This window comes from Alosa sapidissima, chromosome 17 (assembly GCF_018492685.1).
Source record: "Alosa sapidissima isolate fAloSap1 chromosome 17, fAloSap1.pri, whole genome shotgun sequence".
NCBI classification, from domain to species: Eukaryota; Metazoa; Chordata; class Actinopteri; order Clupeiformes; family Clupeidae; genus Alosa; species Alosa sapidissima.
In genome coordinates, this window is record NC_055973.1 from 19,666,770 (window position 1) to 19,686,769 (window position 20,000).

General features: G+C 46.1%; 1 protein-coding gene across 13 annotated transcripts in view; it reads right to left on the bottom strand.

Annotated features, from left to right (window-relative positions):
• ncam1b (neural cell adhesion molecule 1b) overlaps nucleotides 1-20,000 on the bottom strand; it is a 119,183-nt gene that overhangs the window by 31,182 nt on the left and 68,001 nt on the right. For 9 of the 13 annotated variants that reach the window (XM_042068948.1, XM_042068956.1, XM_042068954.1 and 6 more), the window contains 4 exons: nucleotides 15,282-15,311; nucleotides 10,330-10,480; nucleotides 4,561-4,748; nucleotides 3,029-3,125 (listed from right to left, as the gene is read on the bottom strand). In XM_042068948.1, coding sequence (XP_041924882.1) covers nucleotides 3,029-3,125; nucleotides 4,561-4,748; nucleotides 10,330-10,480; nucleotides 15,282-15,311 — 466 coding nt within the window. The remainder of the gene's footprint in view (nucleotides 1-3,028; nucleotides 3,126-4,560; nucleotides 4,749-10,329; nucleotides 10,481-15,281; nucleotides 15,312-20,000) is intronic. The other 4 variants (XM_042068960.1, XM_042068958.1, XM_042068957.1 and 1 more) reach the window with 1 other exon arrangement.

Here is a 20,000-nt window from a genome sequence, read left to right on the forward strand (position 1 = left end):
ATCGGTGAATTAGTGAAACACAAACAGCACACAGTGAACACACAGTGAGGTGAAGCACACATTAATCCCGGCGCAGTGAGCTGCCTGCTACAACGGCAGCGCTCGGGGAGCAGTGAGGGGTTAGGTGCCTTGCTCAAGGGCACTTCAGCCGCTTCAGCTAGACCTCCTCACAATCACATTCACAAACCAACTGTTTCAAACTTCTAAAGTAACTACAGCCTACTGATTCTTGTTGATATGAGCCTGTTAACATGTTGAGACGCGAACACAGCCTATTGTGACAGTTGGACCAGCGACTGAAATCCCAGACATTCGCCAGACATTCATTCATTAACCAGGGTCGGGTGTACGTTGTTCAAGTAGCCTGATTAACCAGGGACGCGGGTGTACGTTGTTCAAGTAGCCTGATTAACCAGGATCGGGTGTACGTTGTTCAAGTAGCCTGATTAACCAGGGTCGGGTGTACGTTGTTCAAGTAGCCTGGCGGCCCTGTTTGGGCAAGTTTGAGTAGGAATCTAGTTTGGGCCTAAATTAATTGCGCCCCTGCTGGCTGCTTCTACATAATGAAATTCATTGCATTGCCTCAAGACATACAGTAGGCTACTACACAACATAACCTCATTGATGAACGCTATCGATCAAATTCCACATGATCGATACAATTCTTAACAATCTATTATCGATCAATCATGCCCACCCCTACTGACGAGGGTACCTATGCAACACACACGTGGTTAAACACACAAACACCCACAGAGGACTAATCGTCCCTTTTACTGTCTAAGAAAAGCCAATGGACACCCTACCTACACACACAGTTACTCACTAACGTGCGAACACACACACACACAAATGTGCACACGCGCAAACACACTAACATTAGCACCAGCAGTCTACACCTACAGCTGAGTAATGTTTGCGCGTGCACACACACACACACACACACACACACACACACACACACACACACACAAACACACACACCCAGAGCAGATGACACACTCCTCTCCCCCTTACTGATGTCCAATGCTTCCAGTGGTTGGACATATTCAGATACTAATCTGACTCCAACTTCAGTCTACCCGAGTCCTCTCTACGTGCCCCATATACGTACCCTTTACTGTATGTACTCTCTACACATCTACACGTGCTTTAGATACCTTCAATACATATAGATACAATACATAACCGTACGTATATAATACCTCCTCTCTAAACCTCCTCTTCCTACATATGTACTGTAGCTGCTACTGTATACTGTATGTCCATCCTATATACAGTACATACCCACCACTAGTGCTGCCACTAACGACTCATTTTCTAACGACTAATCTTTTGACTAATTTTTGGATTGGTCAACTAATTTAAACGACTAATAAAACAAAACAAAAATAAGTGTTTGCTATTTCGTTGTGTCCATTTTAGTTTGAACTCAACTGAAAGGCCAAAACATAAAATGTCACCTGTGCCATAAACGATAACTTAAATGTTACCAAATAACAAATTACAAATGTAAAAAACATAAATAACTTAAAAGGGCTTTCACCTTAACCTTCACATCAATATCAGCCTACTTTTGTTAGAAGCTCATTAAGTAAACTGTTCAAAAACATTATGTATTAACAATCTAAGCATAAGTAGGCTATCTGCATTTCCATTAGGCTATAGTATATTAGTCAGAGTCTGCACTAGCCTACTACGGTTAGCTTAGCTCTGCCTAATAATCGCGCTGAAAGCAGGCAGACACGCAGTTATGCTGCTCGCGTTTACACTTGTGTGCATGGTGGGGTTTAAAATATCACTGCCAGTCTAAGTAGCCTGTTTAACATCCAAAGACAGTCATTGCACTTCTCAAGTGTCAATAAACAGTACAGACTAACTCTGAATGCTCTGGAGGTGAAGTGGCACAGTGAGCCGTTTGAGAGTGGAATTACAGTGAGCCGTTTGAGACGGGAGACCAAAAAAAAAATAGGCGGTCAATAGTAAAACGACATGTTGACTAAAAAAATTGTGGTCGACTAATTTCCATGGTCGATTATGTCGACTAAGTGGACTAATCGCGGCAGCGCTACCCGCAACATGTTCACTACATACAGTACATACCCTATACACAAACTATGCACCCAAGATCTCACGGTTGCCCAACACTTTGCTAGAGAGACTTATGTACCAAACATCTCACGTTCGCCCAACACTTCACTACAGACGTGCTTGTACCCAACATCTGACTTGCAGACGAGGGGGAAAAATAGACAGGATCTCTGCAGGTTTTTGGCATGGTGTTTCAGAAACGTTCCTGTTGGTCTCCTGGCAGAGCCTGGCGGAAGCTGACAGAAGCGGAGAACTCGTTAGATAATTGTCACATTTCACTAAGAGCCTGATGAATCAATTGATCTAAATGAAGTGCTAATGCCTTGGAGACAGGCTTGCTGATGTCTGCCACTGAATTCAGCTAGTGCGGTCACACAAGCCCACTCACACACACACACATGCACACACACAGACACAGACACACACACAGACACACTCTTGATGATGATGAAATTGCTGGTATGTTGGGGGCAGTGCTGAGATGAATTGGCCTGATTGAAACAGATGAGACCATCTGAAACAAAACTGTAAAAATGTGAGACTTTGATGTAAAGTTAGAAGCACGTTCTCTGTTAATGTCCAGAAGTGTTTTCTCATCACTGGGGACCTAATTACTGTAACACCAAACACATATATTGTCTCCATAAACTGAAGCCCTTGTTGACACTAGAAATGGACCAATCAGCAGTTTTTAGGACAATACCAATATAAATTTCTAATGGCTTGGATGGCCCATTACCTGTATTTGGCTGATAATTGGGCCAATATTCATTTGGTATATCACATTTGGTTTGTTGCAAAAATGAAATATGAAATTCATAATCAGTTCATTTGCAATGAACAGGCAAGAGGCAATATGCAGATACAACACCATGGAAAATACACACACACACACACACACACACACACACACACACACACACACACACACACTGACCAGCCTGGACGAGGATGAACTCTTTGGACTCTGTGCCGATCTCATTGGAGGCTGTGCAGTTGTAGCTCCCAAAGTCATTCTGAGATTCAGGGGTCACCTGCAAAAGAGGTAGCACATTGGTGAAGGACTGTATTCTGGAACCTGTCACACACAAACACACACACACACACACACACACACACACTGCTGAGTCCTGAGGTTGTGCTGAGAGGACCCTTTGGGGTGCATGACACACACACACACACACACACACACACACACACACACACACACACACACACACACACACACACACACACACTGCTGTGGCCTGAAGTTGTGCTGTGAGGACCCTGGCTCCCCATCTATTATTTACCCTGTGGCACCAAGACAGAAATAGGGCAGCGCTAATGGAACAACAATAACATCACACACACACACACACACACACACACACACATACATGTGAAGACATTATGGAATGTATGTTTTTTGAGTGTCTACCTTGAGTGATATGGCTGATGATATGTTGAAGAACTTGATGTTAGCAATTATAGTTAGTGTGTCTGTGTGTATCTCGTTGTTGGTGATGTGTGTGTGTGTCTGTATTTGAGCGTTAGTACCTCCACGAAAGTGGTGGCGGGTGTGTTGGTGGTGTTGGGTGTGAGTGTGTGTGTGATGTGTGTGTGTGTGGTGTCTGTGTGTGTGTACTAGGGCTGGGAAGGTAACCGCATTACCGCGGTCACGTGACCTCTACCGCGGGTCTGAGCTCGTCACCGTCATCACCACAAAAAAAAAATAAAAATCTGTGAAAAATTTGGGGGATTCGACTTCGACGTTTTTAACCATGACATATGCTTTAAAACGTAGCAGAATCTCAAAGATAATCACGTTATGCAGTCAGCTTAGACGTCTGCAGGGGCTAGCCTACATGAAGTCGAATCCCCTTATAATTGGCCTGCACATGCACGTAGTAGGCCTATGTAATGTCATGATGTGTAATGTGATGAACCATCTTATGACATTGATACTCAGAAAACCACAGTTACGTTAAGTAGGCTAACCCTCCGTTTTCAAAACAAAATCATCAAAAGATGACGCAAACCCGACCTTTCGTGTTTGTGTTGGGGGGCGCAATGTTCCAACATTTATTATTTATTTACTATGTGAGAGTAGGGGAGAACTGGCACAATCACTTTTGTGTCACATCAATGACACTTTTCTATTCTCTCCATTCAAACTCGATTTACATAATGCTGTTAAACGTGAAAGCTGTGAAATTTGGCCAGAAAGGAGTCATACATTAGTTTAGTTCATTAAAGAATAAAAAAATATGTTCTAGTAGCGAAACCGCGATAATTTCTTGCTTACCGTCTGCGGTAAAAAACATCCATACCGTCCCAGCCCTAGTGTGTACCTCCAAGAACGTGGTGGCGGGTGTGTTGTAGAACTTGATGTTGGTGGTGTTGGGTGTAAGTGTGTGTGTTGTGTGTGTGTATGTGTGTGGTGTGTGTGTGTGTGTGTGTGTGGTGTCTGTGTGTATGTGTGTGTACCTCCAAGAAGGTGGCGGCGGGTGTGTTGTAGATCTTGATGTTGGTGGTGTTGGGGGAGGGCAGCTGAATGCCGTCTCGTAGCCAGTACAGCGACACGTCACTGGGGTGAGCTAGAATCTCACAGCTGATGTTGGCGGGGTTACCCTCCCACGTGTACACGGTCACAGAACCCAGGAGCTTAGGGGCATCTGCACAGAGCAACACAAGAACATGGAGAACATAAGAGGGAACTCAACACAAGAACATGGAGAACATAAAAAGACACTCAACACAAGAATATGGAGAACATAAAATGAAACTTAACACAAGAACATGGAGAACATAACATGGAAAACATAAAGACACTCAACACAAGAACGTGGAGAACATAAAATGAAACTTAACACAAGAACATAGAGAACATAAGAGGGAACTCAACACAAGAACCTAAAGACCATAAGAGGGGACTTAACGCTGCAGTTGGCAAGATTTTTTTGTTCATATTCACTGAAATCGACACTACGCTCCAACAGAACAACATAAATCAGCCGATTTAAAAAATAAAAAAAACACACTTCTACCTCCACCTAGAGCCTGTTATTTGTTTTGCAAAAATCCACAGCTCCCGGTTCTTCTGGTCCAATCAAAGCAGGGCTGTGTGAGATCTGACTGTCAATCACAGTCTGGTGCAGTCTGGTGCGCAGTGACGAGCACAAACTCAATGAGAGGGTGCTCGGTGGTAGTGGGGGAGGGGCATGAGAGTTGTAAACATTAAAAATTTTGGCTAAGTCCCCTCAATCTGTCAGACTTGCCAACTGCAGCTTTAATACAAGAACATGGAGAACATACAATGAAACTTAACACAAGAACATGGAGAACATAAGACGGAACTTAACACAAGAACATTTATGTATGGATTTAAGTAGAGGACTGTAGTGTGTGTGTGTGTGTGTGTGTGTGTGTGTGTGTGTGTGTGTGTGTGAAGGTGTTGAGTGTGTGTATGATTGTGTTCAATGTTCAGTGAGTGTATGGGATTGTGTTGTGTGTGTGTGAACATGTGTATTTCTGTGCAGTCATGTGAAGAGTGTGTGTGTGTGTGTGTGTTCCCCCCCGATCTGCAGTGAAGTGATTGACAGCTACCACTGCTGTTTCCTGGGCTTCTTTTAAAATGTAACGGACTGTCACTCGGAACTTGGCCCTTCGAGGCATCGCCACGGTGACTGGATTTATGACGAGCTTTCATCTTGTTCCCATTCCAGGCAGTCACACACACACACACACACACACACACACACACACACACACACACACACACACACACACACCACAGCCCAGCACCCAGTAATGGAACACATCCTGTGTGTGTCAGATGCTGTGCTCACTAAACCGAATCAGCCTACACTGCGATGGCGTAGAGCTGAGAAGGGTTATTCACTAAACTACACTTCATCAGCTGTTCCTCACAAACTCAGTTGGTGTGGCTGTGTTCACTAAAAAAAAAATACTTTACCCTGCTGACATATAGATAAAAGAGACTGTGTTAACTATAACATAGCATAGCTAGCATAGCAAACAGAAGCTGTGTTAACTATAACACATCAGCCTTTACTCAGCTAGCATAGCAAACAGAGGCTGTGTTAACTATAACACACCAGCCTTTACTCAGCTAGCATAGCAAACAGAGGCTGTGTTAACTATAACACACCAGCCTTTACTCGGCTAACACATACAGAGCTATACATGAGCGTGAATTGAAGTCAAGGTGGGGTGAAGCGTCTGTAAACAATCCAGTCCTGTCACTGTGATGACTGGCTCATGGGAGGACAGGACACTAAGATTAGAGCGAAGATGCTGTGCAGCAGAGGCCGCATTTTAAAATAACTGGCTTGCGTCTTCATCTCTCCCACTCTCCCCCTCCAGTCACTCCACAGCCAGCCAGCGCGAGGAGGACAAGGATGACGAAGACTATGATGATGGTGACGATGATGAAAGCGTGCTTCCAGTTGCACGCCAGCCTGTGATCTGACCTGTGAGTGTGTGTGCGTGTGTGTGTGTGCGCATGCATTTAGGTGAGTGTGTGTGTGTGTGTGTGTGTGTGTGTATATGAGCGTGCTTAATATGTTTGAGTGTGTCTGAGCCTGTGTGTGCATGCATTTATGTGAGAACGTGTGTTTATGTGTTCATGTGCACATCCCCCCACTGTTTACACAATCCCGGGTCCCCCTGCCTCCTTCTCTGTGGCTGTGAATCAGACGCTGTGCTGTCTGTGTGTCTGTGTGTGTGTGTGTGTGTGTGTGTGTGTGTGTGTGTGTGTGTGTGTGTGTGCTGACTGCATACATCTCTTTCATCTTCTCCTCCTCCCCCCGAGCGTCTCTGTGAGGGCGTGAGCCTGCTGCAGCTACCAATTCATATTAATTGCAGCAATCTGCGGTGAACCATAAGCTTATGAGATTTAGCATCCTTAAATGCCGATCATCTATGGTGATTACAGCAACGCTCTTCCCCAACATAAAGCGGACGCCCCGATAAAAGACGGGCTGCCGGATTCGCCTTTGCCGCTAAAACAATCCGTCCCCTGAGTCATCAGGTGTTCTCCCAGCACACAACGCCAGCGTGCCAACATCTATTTAATTAGATATAATCTCCTGCCATTTGTTAACGACTTAGCCTGCATTAAAGGAACAACACAGCCCATTGCCGAGAGAGTTCATTAGCCTACATTTAACACGGTCACGTCGGCCAATACACTGTACTAGCATTTACAGTGTCATCAAGTAACCATTTTAGAGGGCAATGCTATTTACAGTGGTGCAGTATGCTTTTGCTAGCATGAGAGCAACCCTTTCCACACTACCAATGTGAATGTTCTGCATCCAACCTCATGTCTTTTTGCCTAGACATGCTTCTCATATATGTTCTCATATGTGTTATGGTTTTATTTATTTTTATTAGGCTGTTTAATAATTTAACATTGTTGTTTATTATTGATAATCCCCATAATGTAGTCTTACCATGCTTTTGTTATTGTTATTATATTATTGATTGAATGTACATTATTGTTTATTATTTTCCCTTTTTTCATTGTTTATTTCTTTCATTAGGCTATTGATTGAATTGACATGGTTGTTTATTATTGCTATTCTCCTTATTACAGTCTGACCAACATCTTAATTTGTTCCTTGTTAAATTTTAAGTTTTATATTGTTTTGTATTTGTGTGTCATGTGCGTAACCATAACCATAACCATAACCATAACATCAAGCTCATTTGAAAAATCATGTAAGGGCATGTGCACAATGAACACTCCATTGGGGATCTAAACTGTTAGTCACACCCTTGCAGTGCTGAGAACCAATGAGAGTGAGGGAGTGCTGAGCATCAGCCAATGACGTGGTGTATATGAGGCGGAACAGTGCAATCTGTCAAGGACCAATCAGAGGGCCTTGAGGCATTCTGCTGCTAATTCTGCCCTAATAGCCAACAATTACAGAGTCCATCTCCACAGACAATCTGGTGCACCTGCGCTGCTAGACTGAGTGTGTGTGTGTGTGTGTGTGTGTGTGTATGTGTGTGTGTGTGTGTGAGTGTGTGAGAGTGCGCGCGCACGCGTCTGTGTGTGTTGATGTTTAGAATCACAAGGACAAGTAGAGCGGGGACACACACGTGGGCAGATTGCCAGATGGTTTGTGTGTGAACACTCATGTTCTTCTGAAGTGTGAGTGGTGAGTTTAAGCGAGTGTGTGTATGTGTGTATGTGTGCGTGTGTGTGTGTACACGCCAAATGCTTTGTGTGAACACTGATGCTGTTCTGAAGTGTGTGTGGTGTGTGTGTGTGTGTGTGTGTGTGTATGTATGTGTGTGTGTGCACGTTGTTGTGTGGTGAGTGGGCTACATCTGAGAGGACAGCTGATGACAGCAGCATGAGGGCAAGGTAGAGGCAGTGATACAGCACTGCTGGGGCAATAAGACAGCACTGTAGAGGCAGTAAGACAGCACTGTAGGGGCAGTAAGACAGCACTGTAGGGGCAATAAGACAGCACTGTAGGGGCAGTAAGACAGCACTGTAGGGGCAATAATACAGCACTGTAGGGGCAGTAAGAAAGCACTGTAGGGGCAGTAACAGCCAGAACACATTGCTTCCATCACATTTGTGGAATGGTTGTGTTGTGTTGCTGCCATGGTGCAGTTCTGTTTGGGTGACAGTCCTGCTGGAGCAATAAGAGCACTGTAGGTAGAGTAGTCCACAGGAACAAAGGGGAGCTGGGTAATGTAGTCTTTACCACAGGAACAAAGGGGAGCTGGGCAATGTAGTCTTTCCCACAGGAACATGGGGGAGCTGGGTAGTGTAGTATTGTACACAAGAACATAGGAGAGCTCGGTAGTGTAGTCTTTACCACAGGAACATAGGGGAGCTGGGTAGTGTAGCTTTTGTCACAGGCAGTGTGTGTTTCTGCGTTCTCTGTTTTAAAAGAGCATCAACACACCTGAGCAATCCACTGATCTATTCATCTCCGCTAGACTGAGTCATTATAGCTCAAGAACACCACCTACATGTAGTACTTGAATTCAAACACACACACACACACACACACACACACACACACACACACACACACACACACACACACACACACACACACACACACACACACACACACACACACACAGCTTTCATGAAAGGCATGGACTGGCTAACTGATTGCTGTGCTGAGCTGAGATGTCAGAGTGAGTAAAAAGGAAAGCAGACAGCAGACACTGAGTTTGAGTCTGAATGCCGAATGCTGGCGTCTGCTTGCCTTTTTAGTCCACTTTGTGGAGGGATTACGCTCCTTTCATTCACGTCCATTCGGGGAGATAGTGCTGCTTGAAACAGATCTCATATCTACTGGATTGGAGCCTAGAAAGCCCTGAGCGCCACGCAAACAGAGCTGCAGTCTGCACTCATGGGATGCAAACAAACAAACAAACAAACAAACTCACACAACCTAACTTAACTGTCCAGCATCGTCCACCACCTGAACAAACCTAAACCCGGCCCCTAGCTAACTGCTTCTGTGTGTGTGGATATTACAGCTGTTCTGGGAGTGTTACTGCATGTGTGTGTGTGTGTGTGTGTGTGTGTGTGTGTGTTACAGACAGTCAGGGACTTTAGCTGTGTTTACAACTCACACTCCTGCCACCCCCTTCCCCCCCCCGTGTGTGTGAATGTGCCAGACGCTTAGTGTGAATACTAATGCTGTTCTGAGGGGTGTGTGCTTGCGTGAATGGTGTGTGTATGTGAGAAGTGTCTGTGTGCAGTATAATATAGGGTATAGGGTAAGAGGGTACTCTTATATCTGACTTACTCTATATTTAAATTACAGGTATATGGCTTGTGCATCATGTCCAATGGTGTCGCATGCTGTGCATTAGTACTGGCCAGTGTGTGTGTGTGTGTGTGTGTGTGTGTGTGTACACTCGTGAGGGTGTGTGTGTGGTGTGGTGCACACATACTGGCCAGTGTGTGTGTGTGTGTGTGTGTGTGTGTGTGTGTGTGTGTGTGTGTATGAAGTGTGTGTGTGTGTGTGTATGAGGTGTGTGTGTGTGTGTGTGTATGTGTGTGTGTGTGTGTGTGTGTGTGTATGAGGTGTGTGTGTGAGTACGTGGTGTGTGTGTGTGTGTGTGTGTGTGTGTGTGTGTGTGTGTGTGTGTTGTGCGTGTGTATGAGATATGTCTGAATGAGGTGTGTGTGTGTGTGTGTGTGTGTGTGTGTGTGTGTGTGTGAGGTGTGTGTGTGCGTGTATAACTTACATCTGACTTCCAGGTACATGGCCTGTGCGTCGTGTCCGATGGCGTTGCGTGCGGTGCACACGTACTGGCCGGCGTCAGTGTATTGGGCATACTTCAGCGTGAGTGAGGAAACCCGCGCATCACTCCGCACCACCACGTTCCCATCCGAGCTCTGAAACACACCACACACACACCACACACAGACACACTCAGATGCTGCAGTTCAGACCGCTATACTTACCATGCCACATGCACACACACTACAACAAAAAACAATTTACCTCCGTTTACCATGCAATACACATCCGGCTGATTACACACTCATGGAGTTACTCTCTCTCAAACACACACACACACTCATGGAGTCACTCTCTCTCTCTCTCTCTCTCTCTCTCACACACACACACACACACACACAAACTCATGGAATCACTCTCTCACAAACACTCACACACATACTAAATCAAACCATCTCAGAAACAAACACGTACATGTATTCAGTCTATTGCTTTCTCTCTGTCACACAAGCATGCAAACACATTCACACGCACAAACACACACTCATACACACTCATACTCATACACACACATACTCATACACATACACACTCATACACATACACACTCATACAAACACACACTCATACACATACACACACACACTCATACACACACACAGTGTGAATCCCACCAGCTGTGTTGAGAAGAGGACGCTGTCGGGAGTAAAGGCCATTAACAGCCCTGATCAACGCCCCCCAATACCAGAACACGCCAGGGAGAGCCCACACACACACACACACACAGTTGAGCTAACTCTGTACTCATGTGCTGGAAGACCTCAGATTGTGAGGAGAGCTCATCAATAAAAAAGCTGTTGGACCAGGGAGATCTAAGTCTCCGCACACACACAAACACACATACACACTTGCACACGACCATTAACACACAGACTCACACACATGCAAACACACACATCTGCACATACACACACTTATACACACATGCATGCACAACCATGCAAGTTCACAACGCACCCTCTCATATGTGCACACACCCACACATACACATGCACAAAACGCAACCACACACACACACATACTTCAGAGAGCCGCTTGTGAGTGTAGCGGCACGCTCCATTAGCAACATCACAGCCCCCTTCCCCTTCACACACATACACGCCAACACACCGCTCGACGCCTCAGTCCGTACTCGCTTTAATAAGACACACATTTAACACACACAGACACACATAGTAAGAAACATGAATATGCTGTACTTCTAAGGGTAACAGACTGTGTGTGCTGGACATGAAAGCCTTAGTTTACTGAGGAGTTTGTGTGTGTGTGTGTGTGTGTGTGTGTGTGTGTGTGTGTGTGTGTCTGTGTGTGTGTGTTGAACATGAAAGGCCCTGAGTTTACTGAGGAGTCTGTGTGTGTGTGCGCGAACGCGTGTGTGTCTTCTCCTCTCGTGCCGTGCCACTTAAAGCACAAGTGCGTCCTCTGTGAAACTGTAAAAGTGTTTAAGGGTCCATTTGCCCAGCAGTTTGCCCTGCTCCATGAGTTTCACAAGAGTTCAAGCTCTAACGCGGGCCACATAAAACAGCCTCTGCTTCTTATGGAGCGCAAACAATGAATAATGTAAAATAAGCAATGTTTAAAAAGCAGAGCTTGTCAGGGACACAACACTTACTCTTTACCAACACGCAAACACACACACACACACACACACACTTTCCCACACAATCTAGGACAGTGATTAAGGTAATGAACTTTTCTGGACCTCATTGTGCAGTTCATTAGAATGCCAGCAAGTGCCCCTTCAAACCTGTTTTTACCAGAGCTAGTGTGTGTGTGAGAGAGAGAGAGAAAGAGAGAGAGATTGTGTCTGTGTGTGTGCATTTGTGTGTGCATGTGTCTGTGTTGTGTGCGAGAGAGTGTGTGTATGTGTCTGTGTGTTTGTATGTGAGTGCATGCATTTGTGTGAATGTGCATTTGTGTGTGTATGTGTGAGTGTGTGTATGTGTGAGTGAGTGTGTTCAACACTGATGTCCTACAGAGTAACTGTAACTCTTATGAGAGGGCAGTCTGATGAAGCAGGATGCACACACACACACACACACACGCACACGCACACACACACCAGCCTGATGAAGCAGGGTGTGTGGCTGGACTAAGATATTTCTTAATTAGAGCTGGTTTCCCAGCTTTCCCAGAAAGGACAGAGGGACCCAGACACACAGACACACTTACATAACTCAGCCTTTCATCCGCGCTAGTCCAGACTACAACACACACGCACACACACACTTTCATACCCACTACCCAAGACTCAGCACAGTGGGGAGCACTACAGACAGCACACAGGGCTGCACAATAATGGCACACACACACACATGTTCAGACACCAAAATGCACCCACACACTCAATGCATGTAAGTACACAAACACCCACATGCACACACAATTTTATTTACATGCATACAGCACAGGCATGCAAACCCACAACAGCATATAAACACCACACACACACATCACATATATTCATGCAAATGCAAATCTAGATACATTTCCACACACACACATACACAATGACTAATACACTGTCTGATGGCCACAAGGTGACCCCCCACTCACAATGGGAGGTCTGGCGTCAGATCTGTCTTGAGGAATGTGCGACTGTGTGTGTGTGTGTGTGTGTGTGTGTGACCTTTGTTGATGAGGTTTTGTGGGGAGATGGTCTATTGGGTTTCAGTCCCCCAGTGGCATCACCAACTCAATCTCTTGTCTGCATGTCCTATGTGTGTGTGTGTGTGTGCGTGTCTGAGCTCTGTGTCTGAGGTTGTGTAGGGAACCGGTCTACTGGGTTCAAGTCCCCCAATTCAATCTCCTGCTGTGTGTGTGTGTGTGTGTGTGTGTGTGTGTGTTTGTGTGTGTGTGACTGACAAAGCAGTGGAACCCCACAGCCTGCCTCTCCAGTCTTACATTTCAATGCACAACCCCAGGTGAGAGTGGTGCAGAGAAAATGAGCAGCATCCATCTTTTTATTTATTTGTGTGTGTGTGTGTGTGTGTGTGTGTGTGTGTGTGTGTGTGTGTGTGCATATCTTCTTATTTGTTTGCAACATGAGAACATGGTCTGCTTAAAGATTCATACGCACGCTTTTCAACGCAGTGGAGCGGCCGTCTAAATAATGCATCAGGGTGACCGGCTCCAGGAACAGTAGGTTTTCCAGAAGGTTCCGCCAGCCTACGGCCACTCCGGCGGAAAGAACAGCTTATCAGCAGCGGACGCATCTGGACCCGCACGCTCACACACACACACACACACACACCTTCCTACGGGTGGCAGCGCCCCAATACAAGGGTTGCATAACTGCATCAATAATACATAAGTTTACAAATCTCATCACCCATGTACGCACTATATCTGTGAGGTGTGTGTGTGTGTGTGTGTGTGTGCTGTGGATATATAATGCATGTTCGTGGCTGTTGACATACACAGTGATGTAGTGTATGATGTGTATATGTTGGCTTAATGGCTCATAACTCTGCTGTGTATGCCAGTTGTGTGGAGGCGGTGTTCACCGAAAGCACCACCAAAACATTCTGCGCGCACAAACACACACACACCTCTCATGCACCTCACAGGGAGTCGTGCCGCACGTCTGAGCTACACAGACGTGTGTGAGTGTGTATGTGTTTGTGTGTGTGTGTGTGTGTGGGGGGGGGGGGGGGGGGGGGGCTTTCTGTCTCTAAATGAGCACGAAGCACATGGGGTGTGAAGTATTTGCATGAATCACGATTCAGTGTGCCATCAGCCGGAGCTGGATGGCATCACACACACACACACACACACACACACAGGCACACAGCCTGAGAAGGATGCCATCAGGCCCACTGCTAAATGTCAGAGATGAGTAACAGCAGTGTGTCTAGCCCATAAACACCAGATTTCAGGCCCAGAAACAGGACTGCAGATTTCAGGGCCATTTGATTTTGCACGTCCCTCTCCTGCACCCCCTGACATTACCGACCCCCCCACCAACCACCCCCCCCCCCCCTGGGGGGTCTCAGAGACACTCCGGTACACGGTGTTACCTTCCGCCCAGAGTGCAAGCGTGCGTAGCTGTTTACCGCCTCGTTTCACACACACACAGGCGGAATGAAGGCAACTTCGCAGTGCGGGACAACATGGACTCGGGCACGGTCATGGCCTCTGAGAAAAGTGCAATATGTAGTTAGTGTTGTCCGCGAGCACAACGCTTCTAGACCAAGCGTGACTATGTAGCTCTGAAAGAACAAGGAGAAAACAGTGTTTCACAAAGTGCCTCTGCATTATATAGGGGAGGTGTGTGTGTGGGGGGGCAACAGAAATAGAGGGATGCGAACAAATGCCCTAAAAGGCTGCTGAGGATTAAGAAGTTGGCCAACACCCAACGGTGCACCAACAACACATAGAAATGCTATGAAACACTGACTCTTTAGGATGTCTTCAGATTTACACCACGCTTACAGGTCTTCAAGCCTTCTGGGTTTTTTTTTTTTACAATATAAAAGGTCTTAAAGCCTTCTGTTTCTTACAGTTAAGAACTCCATATTGCATCTTCAAGTCAAATGAACCTTGTGAGTGTTTAAGCTCTTCTTAGGCAAGGCTGGTTGTGGAGGGAAGTAGGAACCGCTTCACTGTAACTTTAGCATTATCCTGATACACTCAGGTGTTAGTGCACAGCTGCAAACATGGCGTGTGTGTGTGTGTGTTTGTGTGTCTGTGTGTGTGTGTGTGTGTGCGCGTGCGTGTGTGGTGTTTGGACCTGCTCTCATGTTGATTGAGGACACTCTTTAAGAGTTTAAAGGAGAATATCTCGACACATGCACAGACCCATGTGTGTATTGACCCGTTCTCTGCCTGAGGGTCACTCAGAGCGAGTTTAAGGTGGTGATGGTGATGGGGGGGGGGGGGGGGGGGGGTCTCTACCTTATGCTGCTCTGGCCGAGTCCAAGAAGCCTGCGAAGAACAGAGACAGGACAGAACAAAAAACAAAAACAAACAAAAAAGAAAAAAAAAGGCAAAGTGATACTTTAAAAAGAAACCCAATTCAAGTCATTGTTAGACATGCATTTGAGCTAAAATGCACTGATAACGTACATTTTACCTGTTCTAGCCCAGTAAAATGAGCATATGTTATAAAGAATGCGTATGTTTCAAAAAAGAAAAAGAGCACGTTAACACTGCATAGTAACATTTAAAGCAGTAATGGTCATGTTGCTCACTTAGCAATAATAAGGTCAAGTATTTAAATTTTTTTATATATTAGCATTTATTAAGTTCTTTCTGCCTTTTTAAACTATGAATGCTTCCAATTTGTCAAATAAAACTGGATATTACTCCTAGCTTCCTCCAAGATCACAAAAACACTATCTGCAGATCTGAAAGAACTAGCTGTATATATCAGCATGGTGTCCTGATGAAAAGCCGTTTCAAAGGCTTTTAGCTCTCTGTAGCTACTAGCTAGCCTGCCTTTCTTCCACACACTGCCTCAGTTTGACAGTTCACTTGAGGCCCTGCTTACAGCTCAAAAGCAAAAGCACAGAAAGTCTTGAGAAAGTCTCGCTGCTCGCACTGATTTCTCCCTCTCCCATATTCTCCGACTCTGCAGGCCGAGGCGTACCTGAGTGCATACGCGCGTAAACACAGCCCGTACTTGCCGAGGGCCCAGCGAGCTGAAGGTTATTCCTACGCTAACAAGCTCATTCCAGAACAGCCTTCATGGTCAATTTCCCCAATACTTTCATAATTGCTCTTGCTTTTGTGCCATAATAATCTAAATCTAAGAAACTCATACAGTAGCTGCCTGATAGGAAATTCAGTGTGCTTCGGCACAGAAGGATACAAAAGCAGGCATGCTGGTTAAAACAGCTGAAGATGGAGCTGGGAGATGAATGAATGAAGACAGAAAAAAAGTTCTGAGGGACAATCAACATCTACCAAACACAACCATTTCTGATCAGTTTGGACAAAGTGGCACTCCTTGTACATCGACAGACGGAATAAATCATTACAACCTTCTGAGCTGTGGAACATCATCGTACAACACCAGAGCTGATGCATTATGTATAAACACAGCACAGCTGAGCTTGCTGTGATATGGGAGCAATGAAATCTCAGTGCTGACAATCACACACAACATCTGAATCTGAATGAACGTTCAATTAGAATTAGAACGACAGAATTAGAACCTTCAAGAGTTTCTGATTCTGCCGTGCTAATGGCAGGTTGCATAGCTCCTGTTCCTCCTTCCCTACTTTCGTTTGTTTGGGGTTTGATTCTCGCTTACAGCTGGGAGGACCTCATATCAACAATGGCCTTAAGGAATAGAGATAATGGGCTTTCTCAGAGGTAATTTCATTATGGAAAATGTAATATTTGTGTCGGAGGGGGTCGGAGAACGGTTGGTATGTTCTGCTATCTCTCTAACCTGATCGTAAAAACAAAAAAATGAGTTTCCAGCTGTGTCTAGCTAGCTTTAGGGCTGCTTTAAGAAGAAGTGTGTACACTCCTGATATAGCCTGGCACTCCCACAGGTTAAAATACTGTAGTAGTCCACTCTGTCCCAAACACACTTCCGCTCAGGCCCACCTAACCCCTCACTGCTCCCTCAACAGCGCCGCTGTTGTTGCAGGCAGCTTCACCTCACTGTGCTTCACCTCACTGTGTGTTCACTGTGTGCTGAGTGTGTTTCACTAATTCACGGATTGGGATAAATGCAGAGACCAAATTTTCCCTCACGGGATCAAAAGAGTATATAAACTTATACTTATACTTACTTAACTCTATGTTCTCTAACTCTAACTGATTTGAGTTGACTGAACTAGAGGTTGTGACCCTGTAGCTATCCCCTGCATGAGCGCTAGTCATTACGCCATGTTAGAGTCACAAATGCCTTAGGATTAGGAGCTTGAGTATTTCTCACTGAAGGACTAAACACCAGAGATCACTGCCTCATGTGACAACTTAGTTAACTCACCGACATAGTGCTATCATTCTATTCCGAGCAACATTAGCGGTAATAGCATAGTGGCTAAGGAACGGGGCTAGCTATGCAGTTACAAGTTGTGGGTTCAAACCTTGAGCAAGGCACTTAACCCAGAGTTGCTCTGGAGAGACTGGCCCTTGCAATAATTGACATATGTAAATCACTTTTGGAAGCATAAGTATGTAATAGCTTGGCTAACACTATGAAGAAACAACATCAATGACGACATCACGTTACCATTCTATTCTGTGTACAGCATGAGGGCACTGACATGGAGGTCCTTTTAAAAGGGCGTTTTACTTTACTGTCTTTGGTTACGATAAGTATTCCAGTTACTGTCCCGTGGTGGTGAGAGATGAGGGTGATTGCACAGGCATGAGGGGCATGCAGTGGACCAGTGCAGCAGCCCGGTGAGGAAGCAGTTGTTACTGCAGCACAGTAAAGTGTTAACATAAGACACCGTGGTGGTGGGCCCCCAAGACTGGGCCTGGGCTCTCTGGTTCTGGTCCAGGTTCTGTCCTCAGTGCCTCCATGAGGCGCTAACGGTGCACTACCGGGCTTCTGGGCGCACTGGGACAGAACACAATAGGGCTGATGAAGCGTTAGATGGGCACGGCCTTGGTGACGGCTGGAGGGGGACTGAATCGATATTTGTGGCTACTGCTGCCAGACCCTGCTAGCGACGACAGCCTGCCTGTCTAGAGGAGGAGGAGGAGGGGGGTGGCGGTGTGTCTTGTGCCACGCTGCTCCTCGGCAGAGAAGGAGAACAATCTCCCTTTTCACTCTGGGCACAACGGCCAGGGATCGACAGCAGGGTGAGGGCACAGCTGGCACCGCCACATGTTGGCATAAGTGGGCATTGTGAGAGCCGAGGTCCGGTGTGTGTGTGTGTGTGTGTGTGTGTGTGTGTCACTACTTCATTCTGTCTGTTTGGAGTGTGTGAGAAAGAGCTGCCGGGCACGCTTGGTGCCATCTGCCCTCCCTTTGTCTCCATACATGCCAAAGGAACGAGTGACGACACCACTGAGTTCAGGACGAGAGGAGTGGTGGCAGGGCTTTACGTGCAGGAGAGGATAGTGTGCTCTTTACGTGTAGGACAGGATAGTGTGGTCTTTACGTGTAGACTTACGTGCTTTACATGAGAGGACAGTATGCTTTACGTGTAGGACAGGATAGTGTGCTCTTTACGTGTAGACTTACGTGCTTTACATGAGAGGAGAGGAGAGCAGGAGAGTGCTCTTTTCGTGCTCTTTTCGTGCAGGAGAGGAGAGCACGCTTTCATGTAGGACAGGATGACAGATGACCCTCCTAGGACTCTGTTTGTGACTATGTGAGTGTGATTATGTGTGTGTGAGTACGTGAGTGTGATTATGTGTGTGTGAGTATGGGAGTGTGATTATGTGTGTGTGAGTACGTGAGTGTGATTATGTGTGTGTGAGTATGGGAGTGTGATTATGTGTGTGTGAGTACGTGAGTGTGATTATGTGTGTGTGAGTACGTGAGTGTGATTATGTGTGTGTGAGTATGGGAGTGTGATTATGTGTGTGTGAGTACGTGAGTGTGATTATGTGTGTGTGAGTACGTGAGTGTGATTATGTGTGTGTGAGTATGGGAGTGTGATTATGTGTGTGTGAGTACGTGAGTGTGATTATGTGTGTGTGAGTATGTGAGTGTGATTATGTGTGTGTGAGTATGTGAGTGTGATTGTGTGTGTTTTCCAGGGCATGACTGGGAGGCTCCCGTTGCGGAGGTTCTGTCAATGCTACCGTGAGGATACACACACCAGACAGGGAGGAGAGAAGGTGTGTGTGCATAACAGCTGACTCAGGGAGCTGATCGGCCTGGGATCAGCTGGATGTGAGCCAGATGAGGGCCGGATCAGGGCCAAATCCCAGCCAGATCCGTCCTGCAGTCAGCTGCCATGTGGTGAATAAGAGTCAGACTGGCCAGACGAGTCCAGCACGGAGCTCAACACAAGCCACATACAGCCAAGGGGTGCCCACAGTAGGAAACGTCATGAGTGAACACTCTCTCTCTCACACACACACACACACACACACACAAACAAACGCAAACGCAAACAAACCCTGTGCCATTTGTAGGGCATATATATATATATATATATATATTGTCGTAGGTGTGTAAACATCGTTTTTCATCCAACAAGGCAGAATCGCTGAGTGGGTAAAAAAGACTCGTTTCACCCAACAACGCTCACTGTGCTAGGCAGGGTCCGCTTTGCACCAAGACCGCAGAGAAAACGACAGACTCAAAAATAATTAGCAGCTTTGTGTTTTTTTTCTCCGGCGTGTCTCCCTGTGCTCCGTGTCTAGGAGGGTAATTGGGAGCAGGAGTCGACCAAATGCCTGCAGATCCGTCTGCTGAGGGAGGGAGGGGGGCGTCTAACGAGAGATAGAGCGTCTAACGAAAGAAATAGCGTCAGACAAACGCAATCTGCCTAATGAGCTGCTAATTATTTTCGGCGATGAGTTTTCAGCAGTGTGAGGAGGTTCACACCCACACACAGACACACACACGCACTTGCAGCAGGCAGCGAGGATGATGATGCTGGAGAGAGTGTATGTATGTGTGTGCGCTTCTGAGGATGAAGATGGTGGTGAGGATGAAGATGGTGGGCGTTGTGATGTGCGATGTGACAG